Source organism: Equus przewalskii, chromosome 7, assembly GCF_037783145.1.
Source record: "Equus przewalskii isolate Varuska chromosome 7, EquPr2, whole genome shotgun sequence".
Lineage (NCBI taxonomy): Eukaryota > Metazoa > Chordata > Mammalia > Perissodactyla > Equidae > Equus > Equus przewalskii.
The window spans coordinates 55,503,324-55,520,220 of record NC_091837.1 but is presented as its reverse complement, the minus strand read 5'-3'; the positions used below and the strand labels follow the sequence as shown (position 1 = coordinate 55,520,220).

General features: G+C 35.3%; 1 protein-coding gene across 6 annotated transcripts in view; it reads left to right on the top strand.

The window, feature by feature from the left end:
* Window positions 1-16,897, top strand: part of CCDC178 (coiled-coil domain containing 178) — a 394,579-nt gene that overhangs the window by 254,861 nt on the left and 122,821 nt on the right. For all 6 annotated transcript variants that reach the window (XM_008518186.2, XM_070627548.1, XM_070627547.1 and 3 more), the window contains one exon: window positions 13,190-13,339. In XM_008518186.2, the coding sequence (XP_008516408.2) occupies window positions 13,190-13,339 (150 nt within the window). The remainder of the gene's footprint in view (window positions 1-13,189; window positions 13,340-16,897) is intronic.

Here is a 16,897-nt window from a genome sequence, read left to right as displayed (position 1 = left end):
ATTTTATTCAAAATCAAGGTCATCAATTTCTCCATTTGGATGGGTCCAAATTTTAACATCTAACTGCACGTGAACAGGTTTCCACATGAGGGCTGTCCTCAGGGCAATCATTACTCTGAGATCAAAGAAAGGTAAAAACCAGTGACACTGAAGATTTCTAGAGTGGATGTAACGTTTGATTCCAGGAGGCTTGCTCTTCCTTCCTTTTTTTCCTTTCTTTTTTTTGGAAAAGTTGAAAGAAAGATACTTTCATGAGGAGGGAAAATTGGTCTGACATTGGCAAGGATGTAGGGGTAGGGAATAGCACTTGCTGTGACCTGATACAAAGAAAGGATGAATTCTATGACTGAATAGCTTTGCCTATCTCATCTGAAGACAGAATGATGTATAAAGTGTTGTTCCAATTTAAAACATATATCACTTCTCCATATTTAAGTCATTGAAACATGAAGGAAATTTATGATTGTTCAAAAATCTTTGGGATAAGCTTATTTGAATGCTGCGTTTGTATTCTTATTTACTACTTTTAGTTTTCTTGAAGTGTTCGTATCCATCTGCAACCATGAAGATCCTCTGTAATTTTTAAAACTCAACTATAGTTATTTCATGTGAAACTGTCTTACTATTTTTTCTAGTTTTAATCTCCTGAATTGTGATAACACAGCTTAGCAAAGTTTATAAAGGCGGCAAAGCAGGTAGTTTAGATTTCTTTTAGTCTTCCAAGGAAAACCCACAAGCAAACTGGAATGCAACACAGAGAGATTATACAGTAAAATGCTTTTGCAAACTAGTATTTAAAGAACTGGAAACCTTATTATTTTTCTCAGTCAAAATGTAAATAGATAAATTCCTATGTTTTTATGTTGTAAAATGAATTGTGAAATGTTTTTCTACAGAATAAAAAAACACATAAAATGCCAGCCATGTATAATACTCTGAAAAGTCCAGTCTTTCAAGAACACTTGGCAGAAGCAGATACTTTGATGAAAATACGAGTCATTAATGTTCCATCCACCCATTTCCTCTGTGCAGTTCTCTCTGTCTGTGTTGAACAAGGCGCGAGTTTTATTGCCGTTTCACTCAGCCATTCGTTCGTTCAATAATCTTTACTGAGAGACTACCATGTATGCAACAGCACTGGGCAAAAACCTAATAAGGCACAAGAACTTCACAGAAATGGGTAGATTAATACAAAGATATTAATAAAATATTAATCCTAATACAACATGGGGATTACAGCGACAGAGATATACATAGGGCAGCATTATAGGACTGATGGTGACTTACCCAGTGCCAGTTTTCCAAGACAAGTTGAAAATGCTAATCTTCACACATTTCACCACATACCGATACATATACATAGTATTTACTATCAGTGAATTAGGAATAACTTCCCAATAAGCAATCCTTGTTATAAATGCCAGGTTTATTTCTTTCATGTCCTCCATTCCTCCTAAGGAGATTTCAGCTTGTTCTACCTTTTTTCACTCTCTGGCTTTCTTCATACCTGTCAGTAGATTAAAATATAAAACTATTTATGTGTATCTATAAGAACACAATTTTATTTGTCATATACTTTACCTATTTATGCAAATTTATTACTTTGTCACTATTATACCTCCCTGCTAGGCTGACATGGCATACTGATAAAGAAACATAAAATATCTCTAATCAAGCTTTCCAGATAAACCAAAAATTTTCCGTTTCATTCATTTTTTTCCTACAACTATCCAAATGGATATCTAGTCAAGATCCAAAAGAAGGCAGCCATAAAATGAATTGCACGATAGACATCTCACCCTCCGCCTTCCGTTGCATTAGATTTTCACGAAGTGTCTCATTTTGTGGCAAAAAGATAAGTGGGTCACTCAATATTTCCCAAATGTTTTTCATTCTTTGAGACACTTCTGTTTTCATACCATAATGTAAAAAGAAAGAAGTGACTTGGAAAGAATACTGGAGTTGAGGAAATGATGGCAAGGGAAGACGGTATCTTCAAGAGGGAAGTGTGATCACAAGAGGACCTTAGACAGAAGAACAAATTCATGCTTGACAAAGATGACAAGGAATAAGCAAAAGGAAGAAAACAGGAAACAGAAAAAAAGAAATAAGTTGAAGAAAAGCAAAGATGAGAAGAGAAGAAAGAAGGCATTGAGGGAAACAACCATGACTTTGGTAAATAGTTATGATGACAGATTTCTTTATGCCTTCATTTGTTCTAGCCATGAATAATTGATATGCAGAGTAAATCTCAGGGTTGTGGCCCTCGGGGACCTATTGTTGCAGAGGTGTATTTCCAGAGTTGTTTGCTGTTTGGTTTATCTTACAATTTTGTCATTAAAGCCCTGGAAAAACCTCTAAGATCTAGGAACCCATCCACTTAATCATTTTCAGAGACAACAGTGTTTTGTTGACTATATAGAACTTACATATCCTCAAAGTATAAACTCTTTTTTTATTTGTCTCCCTACTTTAATTCCTAATTCTTGTTTCTCTCAAACTCCCTTTGGTACTTTTCCTCATGCGCTGAATTATGTAATCTTTATCATTCTGTTTCTGTCTTCTCCACTCAACACCATATTTTAAGGATCACTCTGTACTGCTATAATGTATATCCAGTGCATTTCTTCTAATCTCTTCACAGTCTTTCATGGTAGGTGACCACCACATTCTACTTAGCTGTTCTATAAATGAATGGGCATCTATGTCACCTGCAAAATTAAACTTCAACTTGGCAACATAAATTTATTCCTAGACCCCCAAAACATAAGTTGCAGGAGTAGAAAAATGAACAGACCTCTGGCTTCCTATAATGTAGCACCTACATAAACCACATTTAATGTAAAAATTGAAGTGTGGGGTAGATAAATTTGGGCATTATTTATGGTATCTTAACAGTTCTGACAACTCTTTGCAAAGTTATTGTGTCCATTTTGAGAGCACTTAAAAAGCTCATGAGCATCTCATTATTTTTTTAAGGACTTAGAAACGTTTTTGAATTATTAATAGGCAATGTCTCCTTAGTACGTGCCTCTGCTGAAAAACTAAAGGAAATGCTTTTCAGCAGTCTTTCTCCATGTGTAGGCAGAAGTACGACCAAAATCGATCTTGAATGAGAGATCTAAACTGGAACTTTGTTTTGCATGATGCTAATGTATTAATTAAGGGTCTGGAGCAGGGGTTGGCAAACTTTTTGGGAAAAGGGAAAGATAGTAAATATTTTAAGCTTCGCAGTCTACTCAATCTCTCTCGCAATTACTTTACCACTGCAGAGCAAAAGCAGCCATAGACAACATGTAAATGAATGCGGTGAAGGTGCTTCAATATTTACTTATGAAAACAGGCAGTGGGCTGGATTTGACTGGAGAGCCATAGTTTGATGATTCTTGCTCCAGAATATGATATTTTTCATACTGGGAGTAAGTTATTTTGGGGAGTAAATGCATCTCAAGATAAGTATCTATAGAAAATTACCTTAGGTGTTTTAAATCCTATTTCTGCTCGAGACACATTGCAAGGTTTAGACAGTGCCCCAACGTGAACTACAACATCAGGTTATTAGAGAGGCTTATGATCTTTTATTTCTCAGTAAAGGGGATATCTAAGTGAGAGAAGCAAAAGAGAAAAAGCGTTAGTAATAATTCTATCAATAAGGATATTTTATTAGACTGTAAATGAATTATTTACTGTACCTCTGTAATTCTACAGAGTATTCAGAAACCAGAGCATTTTCCCATATCAATATGGAATCTACACAGCCCTGTAATTCGCATTCAGATTAGGAAGTGACGTAGTCCCAGAAAAGGTGTTAGGCTGAAATCAGGCTGTATCCTAGCCTTAATACTGCTCTCTTCCTGTGCAACCTTGGACGACAAATTGACTTTCCTGGCCTCCACTTCCTCTGTGTCAATGTAAGAATTTTTTTTTTTATTTCTATTCCTTTAGGACTTGCACGAAATTGTTAATACTATCTCTGGGGTATAAAAGTGGCTGTGGTTGTGATGAGGGGCTTTAATTTTCTACTTCATGTACCTCTCTATTATTTGTGTGTAATATAATCAGCGTGCATTATTTTATAACAAATGAAGTTCTTAAAGAAATCTTTAAATTCTTATATAACATGGATGTGACAATGAAATTGGCATTAAACATAAAAAAAATTTTCAAAATTAAACATTTTCTACAAATATAAGGTGAGTTCAGGTTACCTGACTACCTCAATAGGAAGTTATGAAATACGTTTTTTTAATTTTTCAATGAGTTTACTTAATTTATGCCATAATATATGTCCTGGAACCTCTTAGATTAGTGCTTCTCTCATTTGTAATAAAGTTTCTAGGTACTGTTCTTACAGTTTCTGCATTTATGTAGTACATTATTACTTTATGATAAAGTTAGTTGATAATTCCTTAACTCTTTTTGCTGATGACCTTTTAAAGCTGCATAATTAGAATAAGTTGTGGTGATTGTATTGGAATCTCTATCCCATGGGCCAACAAGGCAGCACATTAATTCTCTGCATCACCCACTCCATGTGCAGTGCCATCAGCACAAAGATATTATTCTTTGTAATTACATAAAGAAAGGGTCTATTTAGTGTTAACTGACCTTTCTGTGACTGATCAGCCTTTTCCACCAGTGAAGTAGAAATGTATATCATTAAAATGTGAGTAAATAAGAAACCTTTCTAAATCTTAAACTATTCAAATCAGGGGGTGCACATGAAAAGGAAATTGTTCAGTCTTTCACATGAAACAGTGAAAAGAGTAGCAGACTTTAAAAATTTTTTTAAAATATTGACAAATTGAAATATAATTAAATTATAGTAATGCATAGGAATATTTAACAAGGAAATAATGTTCAACTATGTTTCTGTTTAACAATCTTAATATTAGAGGACACATTATTAAACTCAAATATATATCCAGGATTAAAAATTTTGTTTATTTAATAAGTAATAAATAAATTCAGGGGAATTATTATTACTGTGACTATCACAGAGGGCATACATGTAACCATGTAAGGAACGTATTTTAACATAGAAAAATTCATTGGAGATATAGACTATGTGACACTGATTTTTTACTCTCGTTTTCTTGTTACATAATTTGTTTCTCTAATCAGTAATACCAGATACTTTGAGGAGACATATAATTACATTGAAGAAAACTGGATCAAATAGAAATGTAATGGCTAATACAAGTGGTATTTGTATAGCATTTCCTAAAGCCATTGAGTAGTTGCAGAAGAAATGCTACAGTCAACGTGGAGATAAATGTGCCTTTTTTTTTGAATATACACTAACATTAATCATGCGCTTTTTAATATTTAACAAGCATCTGTGTTTCTAGGCCAGATTTTCCCTGCCAATTACACATATAGGGCCTTGAATATGAAATATTTTCAGAATCTGTTAAAAAAAAAGGTGGCTCTTCCTTGAGACTTTGCTTATTACTTTCACTGGAACTGAGCTCTCGTGGAACTACTATCATTATTTGGAAATGCCTTTTATCCTTCTTCATGTATAATGTATTCTGATGTAGTTAGCTTTGTGAATGCCTCAATTCCCTTATCTGATTGCAAGCTCCTTCGGCCCTGAAATTGTGTATTTTTTCATGCTGGTATCAATAAGTCCTGGTCAAATCTGTACAATGAACAGAGTCTAAAAATAACAAAGAACAGGCAGGGTTAATACAAAGTATTAATAAATTCCCAATGGATCTCTTCTGAGTTCCGAGAGGCACCATCATAGCATCCATTAGTAAACCTTATGAGTGAATCAAAGGGAGCTAAATTTGTTACCTCGCCAGGGAACTAAGACAAGGAGTCCTGTATGGAGTCATATGTGAGTGCTAGGATGGGATAGCAAAAAAAGCACTCCCTTGGACTCTAGCAGGGACAAGTGCTATTTGACCTCTCACCGTGTCCCCACAGTGCTTTTGTATACAAGTTGCTCCATAAGTACTTTTTAAGAAATTAGTGAATAGAGAGCATTTCGTCAAACATGATAATATGTAGAGTGTGAGGCATGTAACAACCTTAATGCAGAGGACTGATTTGTTCATTTAAAAATCAAGAATATTCAAGACTAATTATCGGAGAACTTGTGTTGGACAAGAGATTGGTTTCCATGGCAGCACAGACAAGAAAGTGGGTCCTGGGAGAGTTAAAAGAGTTTTTCGCTCCTTTGAGGCTTCAGGGTATCGACATGTATCATTCTCACAGACTTCCTCCTTAGAAACACTGGGGAGAAGTCTCGTTTTCTGTAGTAATTGTTGTATAGATTTTAAGGGAGCAGCAATACAATCATGCCTCTCTGCACACAGTAGGTGATGGAACTAACAAAGTAAACATTTTTTCCCTGTCCGTTATATTGTTAGAGAATTGGCATGGTATTTTAAGCATTTGTGTTCACCACTCTAATTCCCATGAGTCAAAGGGAATGCTTTTGAAGCGACAGTGTTCTCAAAGAGACTTGGAGCCTCCATGTCTTGTTTATGCTAACGTCCATCCCCTGCACATTCTCTGAGTCAGTCTCAGGTCTGATGCCCGCTTCAGTGACATCAAAGCATCGCTGCATGCAAAACTATCAATCCGCTGCCCTAAACTGGCAGATGCGCCAAAGGCTTGTGTGGGGACTGCAGGGATTTGTTGGTATGATATCAATGGTGTAATGCATGAGCATAGGTACAGGATCACATGCTACTGGAACATTGGTGCTTGAAACGGAGCATTACTTATGATGCTATGCATCAACTGGATACTAAATATGTGGGTACATTTAAGTGTCACATAGTAATATTTTAAAGTCAAGAGATAAAGAAGACTTAACATGATCTATGAAAGTCTAATTCACAAGTCATAAGTAACAATAATCTAATAGTCCTAAAGGGGCCAAGAAAACATTCCTCTTGACTGACTCACCGGGCTTTGCTCAAATATATACAGCCTTGATCCCTGCCAAATAAACAGGCTGTTCTAAGATTCAGGTCCCTGATTATTTCTTCTGTGAAGCCTTTTCTGACCTTGCTTGCCCCACCTAGTAGAATCAATTCCACCTGGTAGAATTGATTCAGGTACTTTAAGAAATACCTCGAATGGAATTGTTTACACTTCTGCCTCCTCCCATCTAGCCTGTAATCCCTGGAGAAAAAGAGTCACATCTTATCCTCCTTTTTAATCCTTGGGACAGCCAGAGAGCTGGACTCCTAGAGTAAGCTTATTAAGGGTTTGCTAAACAAATGACTGAATGAACAAATAAATAAAGGAACGAAAAACTAGACATGAGGAGGTTCTGGAGTAAAATTGATCAATAAATACTAGTAAGACAACTTTTGTTTTCTGGTAGTTCTGGCAGGAAGTCAATTCTTTGCAACCAGGGGACTCAAGTGAGTGTGGCGCAGTGTGTGTAAGAACACAGACATAGCAGTAACAGCCAGCAGAGCCCTGGTGGGACTCAAGACAGCAAGGCGCTATCTGCAGTAAACTATTAATAACCAGGAGTCAGATGACAAACAGATCATCAGAAAATATCATCTGAGACAGTCACACATAATCACATCAGGATAGGACACTTGGAATTAGAACTGGGTCGAAAAATGACAACTCTCTTACAATACATAATTGAAAGAAAGACCTAGCCCTCTGCCTGGTGAATTTGATCCAAACGCCTGTGTTAAGAGTAACTTAGGGTATAAATGAAACATTTCTATAAATATAGTCAGAGACACTAGGACTATTTTAATAAGATTAAACTATTTGTAAACAGCTATGTGGGTTTTCTACACATACATGTACAGTGCAAATATTTTCATTGTAACCATCTCTCTAGAATGCTTGGATCTGGTTTTTTTTTTTGTATTCTCCTTTGCTAGTCCATCTTAAATTTTTTAAAAAAACCAACAGTTCAAATGAATTTAGACTTTCATCAGGGTAAGTGCGTCTCACTAGGTTTCCATGGATCTCAATGGGTGGCATTATTCCGCTGCATTCTACCACAGCCGAGTTGTGCAGGCCTCAGCTGTAAAGGTCTATGCACTTGGGCACTTGTTCTTGCCAGTGAATGCATCAGGCCTAATCAAATCCTGGAATTTGGAATCACATAGACCAAAAAACACGAGACTGGTTATATGTAAACAGCATGCCCATATTGACTTACAATGAAAAGCAGCTTGCAAGGGGACCAGGTTCTAACTCCCTTCAGCTGCCCATTTTCTTGATGTCAACAAGCTGTCTTAGCCAGATTATAAAAAGACAGTTGCGTGATGGAAATAGGCTCAGACCAAGGTAATTCTGTTATTTGATTTGATTGTTTAATGTCAATAGGTTTTATAAAGACAGCATTGCATAGTGTTAAAGAGTGCTGGCTCACGTTAATGAAGGAAGTATATTGGACTGTGAAGAGTATGGGATCTGGAGCCAGTCTGCCTAGGAGCAAAGCCCAGGTCCTTCACTTAATACTGGAGGATATGTCATATGTAGGTGTGTCCTCCACTTGGTATACCTTGCACAAGATACCTCGTGTTTCAGTTACTATGATCACTTAACAAATACCCTAAAACTTCATGACTCATGAGTCTGTGTGTCAGAAATTTGGACAAGACACAGCAGAGCCAGCTTGTCTCTTGTTTCACACCTTCTGGACTGTCCGTCAGCTGGATGACTTGGAGAGTGGGGACTGGAATCGTCTTCAGATGACTCATTCACTCACAGCTGATGCTGACTGCTGTCTGAGAGCAGAGCTAGTGTTGTTTGCCAGAGCACCTACGCATAATCTCTCCATGTGCCTGGATTCCTCACACCCTGGTTCCCAGGGTGAATGTCTCCAAACAGAGGGCCAGGCAGGAGTTATATGCTTTTTAAATAAACTTTTTTAATGAACTAGTTTTTTTTAAACTAGCTTTTTTTAAATAAAAATCTGGCCTGGGAAATCATGTAGTGTCATTTCCACCATGCTTGAGCTGGAGAAGCCGCAAATCTACCCAGGTTCGAGGGAAGGAGAAATAGACTATGCTTTTGATAAGGAGTGACAGGGTTCTGGAAGAACATGTGGGAATGAAAATATTTCTGTGGCTATTTTTAGAAAATACAATTTGCCTCACCTGACTTTTCTTTACCTTATCTTCTCTATCTGTAAACTGAGGATAATAATATAGCAACTGAGACACTTGTGCTGTCTCAGTTCTTTTCATTATATGTGGAATTCATAATTTAACGTTCAAGTTCAGCCTTATTTCTAAGTTCTTGTCTACATATCACAAGGTGAAACATAAATTGTTGATATATGCTCTATAGGTTTGTCCAAAAAGAACCCACTTCTCTTTTTATAATTCCCTATTCTCCACTTCCCCAGTGGGAGAGGTAAAAGAGAAAGGGAAGAGCGAGAAAAATAAACTGAAAAAGGAGAAAATGTAGAAAAAGTCCAAGATGAAATCCATGGCTTAAAGAATAAGAAAGGTCAAGTGGAAAAATAATTGGATCTCATGAGGTAAAACCTGCCTTTATTTTTCAGCATTTTTGGTGACAGAGGAGGAAGCCAGGTCTTTCTTTAGCAACTGTTTCTCAATACTTTCGGGATCATGGACTAATTAGATAACCCAAGGCAAATGCTGTGTACAGTTTCAAGGAGTTCACATACCTTGTGAAAGTCAGTGATGTACCCAGAGAAAGAACTCTTGCTAAGTCTGGACAACATGGTATGTCCTTGGACTAATGTTCAGTGCAAAAACATATTGTGTGAATTGTCTTTACATACTTCCTTAAAATCGTCACCTCTCAGGTAGTGTAATATCAAATAACATCAATTGAATGTGCTTTATAACAAGTGCTTAGATTATCAATAGACGGTTTCGTAGAAGTGGACAAATAAAATGTGTGGCTCTAAAGTGCTAGGTATATGCATTTCCTAACCGATAGTCTGTGTAATCAGTCATTCATTTACTAAAAACCTGTGCACCCACTTATGTCAGCTCTTAGGGGTGAACAAAACAATGGCCTCGGCCCTCATGGAACGTATAATCTAACTTTTGTTCAGCCCTTTATAAACGTGATTTTCATTTTCTAAAAAAATATTGGGATAAGAAGCTGTAATATCCCCCAAACATCAAAGGTTAACAAATAATTTGAGATAATAGAGAAAAAAATCGTCATCAAGCTAAGTATTTTCCTTTCTAAATTCTAGACAACATGGACACTATTAACAGGCATTCATATTCACAACATATTCTCTTTATCAGGCCTTATTCCCAAAGTTTCATTATCTTAATAATCATTAATAATAGGAATTGAATAAATACCAGGAAATCTGGCTTTAAGAGAGTGTTATATTTACTTGGAGCTTTGGGGTGAATTTAATACATATGGGAAAAAAACCCAAAAGTTCAGAATTCTACACTCTAATCATATATTTCTGTGATTTTTAATATAAATCTTTCCCACAAGATGACAAATTCTTGAGCTTCACCATTATGTATCAGAGCTTGGCATATAGTAGATACTAAATAAAAGTTTTGACTAAGTAACTGAATGAAAATGAACAAATGAATGGGTGAATGAAATAATATTGTAAACAACTCAGAATGCAGTTATTATAACCTACAGAGATTGCAATCAAACTTCTCTTTAACGGTTTTAGAAAAATATTTTTTTCAAGTTCATATTTAGCCAAGAGCTTGAGTGGAAAGATTCTACTGATAAGATCAGCTGGATTTGAATTTAAAAGCATGTGAAAGTCATCTTAGCTCTCTTATTAGTTTCTTCTCACCCTTTTATTGTATTACCAACCCCAACTTTTGTGCCCTTTATTAAATATCTTCTGCTGCTATCCTTTTATAAGCTGTTCAGTTCCAGCAGTGGTAGCATTATTTCCCCTGGACATATTTCCACCAATAATCGTCATTCCCTCTTTGTTTCATCTGCATGGTATAATCCTGTTGGTTCAAGGTAAACCAGCCAGAGTTGTGAGGTGGAACCACAGTTAAACATAAAAAACATTTTCAGTGTCAGGAGAATACCATTATTTAAAATTTTTAAAACTTAAACTTCACTGCACGTCTGAAGGTCATTGACTTTCAGGAATAGGTAGTAAATTGACAAATCCTTCTATACATTCATTACTGAGACATGATAATGTAAAATATCATTACTGATGTCACAATGTTTTGAAGATTCATTGCCATAACTACACAATTCAATTTCTTAGTATCTACACTAATTATGTTATATAAAACGGTGAGAACTGGTGTCATACAGAAATTGATAGTATTTGTATTTGGAAATAAAACTGCGTATTACATGGTGAGCAAAGCATAAAGTACCAAATATATCCCCAATTAAGTTTCATTAAATAAATTTAATACAAATCCCACATTTGTAGCACTCCTCTCAAATTTAATGTCTACAGTAGCCATCTAGGGTTTGAAAGAACTGTAATTGAGAAGTTGAATCTCTCAGGCATCAGAGTTGAGCTTTTGTTAAATCAAACAAACAGAGAACATCAAAATGATTCTTCCTCCTGCCTCCAGTAGAACATTTATCAAAGTTTCAAGTTAATCACTTGAAGACTTGATTTTAATATTAGTGTTAAGACATCAAAAAGAATTGTAACCATGTTTTCAAAAGTATCTCCACCAAGAAAAAATATTTATAGAGACTTTGTTATCCTACCAAAAGATAATTCTATACGATTTTCAGCAAATTTACTATATGAAGCTTCTAAAATTTTGAGCTATTGTGCCAGAATTAGGACAAGGACATTTAAAATGGTTCCTCAGTTCACCATTTTGGCTTTTTGAAGAACAGCTATGACATAGTATTAATCATTAGGGATCAATATGGATACTAAGCTTTCATGAGAAATATGTTTGTTGACCTTCATAAATCTTCGTGTGTAAATACAGAAATATTTGTACAGGCAATTTTCTGCTGAATTTACATTTCCTCTATGCACACTCATCCCACAATATATTTTTTAACAACTTATACTAAAGGTTTGATGTGATGGCCATTTTCCCAAAGAGACATTTTTAATTGCATCACAATGGTTATTTTTATATCAAGTTATTTAATCATCATTATCATCATCATGATTAATCTGCATTTATGTGTTTTGGAAACTTTTTGCTACTATAAATGACGTTGTAATGAATAAAGCTTTTTGCTTATAATAAACTCCCATAAGATGAATTACTAGATTAGCAGGTTTGAAAATACTTAAGGCTGTTGATAAATTCCATATTTTACTAAGCAGCCAGGGAAAATTTTCTGTCCTAGAAAGGGTAAAAGAATCAGCAACTAAACCAAATTCACACATCTGATTTAAAATGATAGGTAGCCTCTAATTTTCAAATGGGTATTGTTGCAAAAGTTATATTCTAAGAGGATTACACTAGATTTGACACATATTTACTTAGCCATGGGGGGGTGTCATAAAGTTCTCAACTGCTCACACAAACAGATTTAACTTTCATATATCTAAAGTATACTAGCAACAAATAATGGTTCTCTCTGGGTGCTTCTGTTGAGTTCCTTGCTCCATGTCTTTTTTTTTTTTTTTTTTTTGGTGAGGAAGATTTGCCCTCAGCTAACATCTGTGCCAGTCTTCCTCCATTTTTTTGTATGTGAGTCACCACCACACCATAGCTGTTGGTCCACACCTGGGATCTGAACCCTTGAACCAGGGCCACCAAAGCGCAGTGCTGTGAACTTAACCACTACATTGCAGGGCCAGCCCTCTTGCTCCTTATCTTTTACTCTTCTCTATGTTTTGAGTGTTTTCTGTGAGTGCTACTACTCTGAACCTCTTGGAAATAGGATTGTAAACTCCCAAGTGTCTTCCACCTATTTGAGCACGGGGGCTTGGGGAAAGGAAAAGGGCGTGGAAAACTGGAAGAAGCCACCTGGGATGCTGAGGGGAACCTCCTAGGACTGTGTACTTCCCAAAGCATTACAGAGGGAACTCCGGGAAAGAGGAACAAAAGCCAGACAGACGCTCCTGATGCAATGTTCAAAAAATACCTGCATCAAGAAAGAAAATTATTAAATCCAAGGAGAATATTGGTGTCAGGGGAAACATCTTTTTGGGCTTATTGTTTTTTACAATATATAATAGTTTTACATAATTTAAGCAATGTAAAAAATCAAACAAATTAAAATGATTTTAATTAAATATATTACTATATTTATCTTCTAGAGAATGCAAGCTGATTCACTAGAAGAAAACCTACGTTTAGCTCAAGAGTATCAGAAATCACAGACTACTTTCTTAACGGAAAAGGACAATTATTTCAATCTATATGATAGACAGTTATCACTTGATGCTCCAATTAGAGATCAGAATCAGGTAGGTTTTTCTTATTTCTAAAAAATAGTGATTTACTTGACATATGGCCTACAAAAAGTAACAAGTGGTCAGTCATGGAGTCTCCAATCTGGTGGTGGACCTTTATATGCTACCAAATGGCATGTGGGGTTTTTTGGTAATGTTTTGTTGTATATTTTTATCAACGTTTTGAAATAGAATTTTGAAAGAATATTTGAGAAATGGAAAAACTCAGTTCTAATCCACTATTTTCTACTAATTTTATTTTAATTATTATAATCTGGGATACCAAATGTTTGTAGTTCATAGGTTTAAATATATTATCATGGGCTTCAAATTTTAATTCTGTCTATAGTGACTTCCCACGATACACTTCTAATTCTTTGTCATGATATATGGGCTCCAAATTTTGGGGTTTTATTTTCTTATTAGATAGGAGGCTTAGAAAGTTGGAAAAATAGTTGACCCTCTCTGGTTACTGGAAATCACCAAGAATTCTAATATATTCTGTAATGTCTTCTCTAATAATCGGTGAAAAAATAAAACACACAATATGCCACAAATCAAAAAGGAAAGAGAAAGCTCCATTACTAGATGGTTAAGATATAGCCTCTTCCTCTATATTCTTCTCCAGATACTCATTGACAAGAAAAATCATTTTCCTTTTAATCTTTTTTTCTTCCCAGAATATAAATTTCAGAAAATAGAGGCATGATTACTTTTTAATAATTCACCTATCCATAAGAACCAGTGGGCTGCTAATGGATCCTTTCTCCTATTGTTGTCACCCATACTACTGCACTAGAAATTAGTAGTTTAGAATTCCAGTACTATATTTATTCCTCATTATTATGGAATATGGGGAAGACAGAAAGCCAGGATTTGAGTGTAAGCTCTACCAACTACTAGCTTAGTGATCTTGGCAAGTTATTTACCTTTCCCACCTGAGTTTTCTCATTTGTAAAATAAGATTTACCTCAGAGGAAAATTGATAAGTAACAAAAAAGAAAAATCCATAGTTACTTTGAAAATAAAGGCATAGTATGCAATTGTCAGTAACTATTACATTTATCTGGTATGCTGCTTATAAACTCCCCTCTGTTTCCCATCCATCTACTCTCATGAGAGTTAAAGCTCTCAAATATATTGGAAGAGAGAGTGTATTTTTTCTTAAAATTTGTATGAAGTAATAGCAAGATGAAAGCATATGAAGCAATAAACGTGTTTTGGAAACTATTGAGAGTATAACTAAATGCCAAATCTTAGTGCCCTCAAACCCTTGTGCAGGATTCAAAGAAAGGTCATCAATGTCTCCAGGATGCATTTGTCCAATTGCTTCATGCATTTGACGTTGTTATAGAGGTTAAACATGTTCTATTTGTTGCTTACAGTTGAGGAGGAGAAAATAGCCAATGGGGGTATTGTATTTCCTTTTCCAACCAGGAGGGAAACAAAGACAAATTTTATGTCTACTCTTTATCAGTTTGTATAGAATCCTTTGGTGTCAAATGACAACTATATTAGATATCTGCATAAATAGTGAAAAACGTATGCCTTTAAGAGAGATCTCTAACATAGTAATCCATAGCAAGAACAAAATGTCTTACTGTCTTGTCTTGATGTAATTTTTGGAATTAAAGCAAATTCTGATCAAGACCCAAGGAGTGAGGCCCTGGTATGAACAGACAGTGGAGCATGCTAGGAGATTGGGTTTATGTTTGCGATGATCCTTCAAACGAATCACTTTTAGCACACCTGTTTCAGGGAAACTTTCAAAGATTTATTCGTACTTCCAATCATTTTTCATTTCCATCCTTCAGCAGTGGAGGTCATTAAGTGCAGGCTGCCCTTGTCAGTGTCATGTAGGATCAATTTGCTGCAATGGACAGAGAGGCCTTATTGATGCTGTTAAATCTGTCAGTGAGAAATCGTATGTCATTAGCGTCTAATGCACTGCTTACAGGATGGAATTTGGCCATCAAAACTGAGAAAACCCTTTAATATTTTAGTCCATTTCCTTGATATTGCAGCATTTCCTGTATTTATAGGTTTTAGTCCTTTGGCCTGTTTAGTGTTTGGTACACAAAAGCACCATTCAACCTCTCGTCCCCTTGTTGAATTCCCTTATCGGATAAAATAGATCTCACTATTAGGAATTTTTTGTGTCTTTTCCCTGTTTTAGATTAATTTCATTGCTTCTGAACATACATTCCTTTTGGTGTGGTAAATAATTATATTTTAATTATTGTGCTTCTTAGGGAGTATTATTCTCTGTACACAAATTATATATTTTCATATCTCTCTGTATTTTAGGCCAAGGGTAGCAAAGAAAACTTAATGGAAGAGTAAAACAAATTAAATGTGAAAAATAATGTCCCCCTCCTTAACACAATTTTATATACAGATGCCTCACATGTTAGCACGTTATAGTATTACTCTTGATGATAAAATTGTCTGCTTTCTTTGCATGTGTTTCTTGCTATTGTCCTATACTTTTAAAATTTGCAGTGATGGATATTTCTCACTTTAAAAGTCAGAAACAAACAAAAATAGTCATGCAAAATTCTTATTTGCCTTGTTCTTGGGTAATGATAGAGTAGAATCCAGTCTAAAATTTCCCAGATTTCAAAATTTAAAACAACGCTAAAGAGGAATGAAGGAAAAATATCTGAAAAACAGGTTGTACTTCCAATTGAAAATAGACATTTTTGTTAAAAGCTTTCAAATATATTTTTCATGTTGTCTTTTTAAAAAAATCCATGAATATGTTGATAAAACCATCATATGTTTGTTTTAATTGCTATCTCAAGTTCTTCAGGCCTGCAGAGAAAGGTGAGCTAAGCGAGTATGCAAACGTTGATGTATTGTGTTGGCTGAAAACAAGGCTTCTTCCAAAACTGCTTAAAAAATATTTTTAACTCTTTTGTAAACCACTGGTAAAACTTAACCTTTACCTACCTCAATTCTTAGTGCTTTCAAACTAAGGGAATACAAATGATTACAGTATCAGTCAGTGCTTAACAAGCACTAATGTGGACCAGGGATCTGTGCCATGCAATTTGCAAATGTTGTCTTTGTAATGTTCCTCAGTAATCCTGGAAAATTTTCTATTATTATCATCGTTTCCAATGTAAGATATGAAACTGAGATTGCGTGTGTCACAAAGTCACTCAAGTAGAGGGAGATTGACTGAGATGAGAATCAAACGCAGGATTTTCTTACGTCCAACCCATTTCATAACCATGACACGCCCTTTCTACTCTAACATCATTGAACAATCCTATACGTGCCTTATCAAGTTTTATAAAGCTCGTAAAATCACATAAATTACACATTGTCTCTAGTGTCCAACGAAAAGAGATTCTTTGATTCACTAATTGTTTTTGTAATTTTATCTCATTGAAGCCACTTTTCAATGACGATCTTCTGGTGAGGAAAGAACTATCTATTTAATCAGAACCTATTTAATTTCCATAGGGATTATAGATAGGTTTTGCAACTCAAATTATAAAACTTTTCAACTAAGAAGAGCTTTAGAAATTTTACCTATCTCTTTAAAAGATTATTTTATAGATAAGG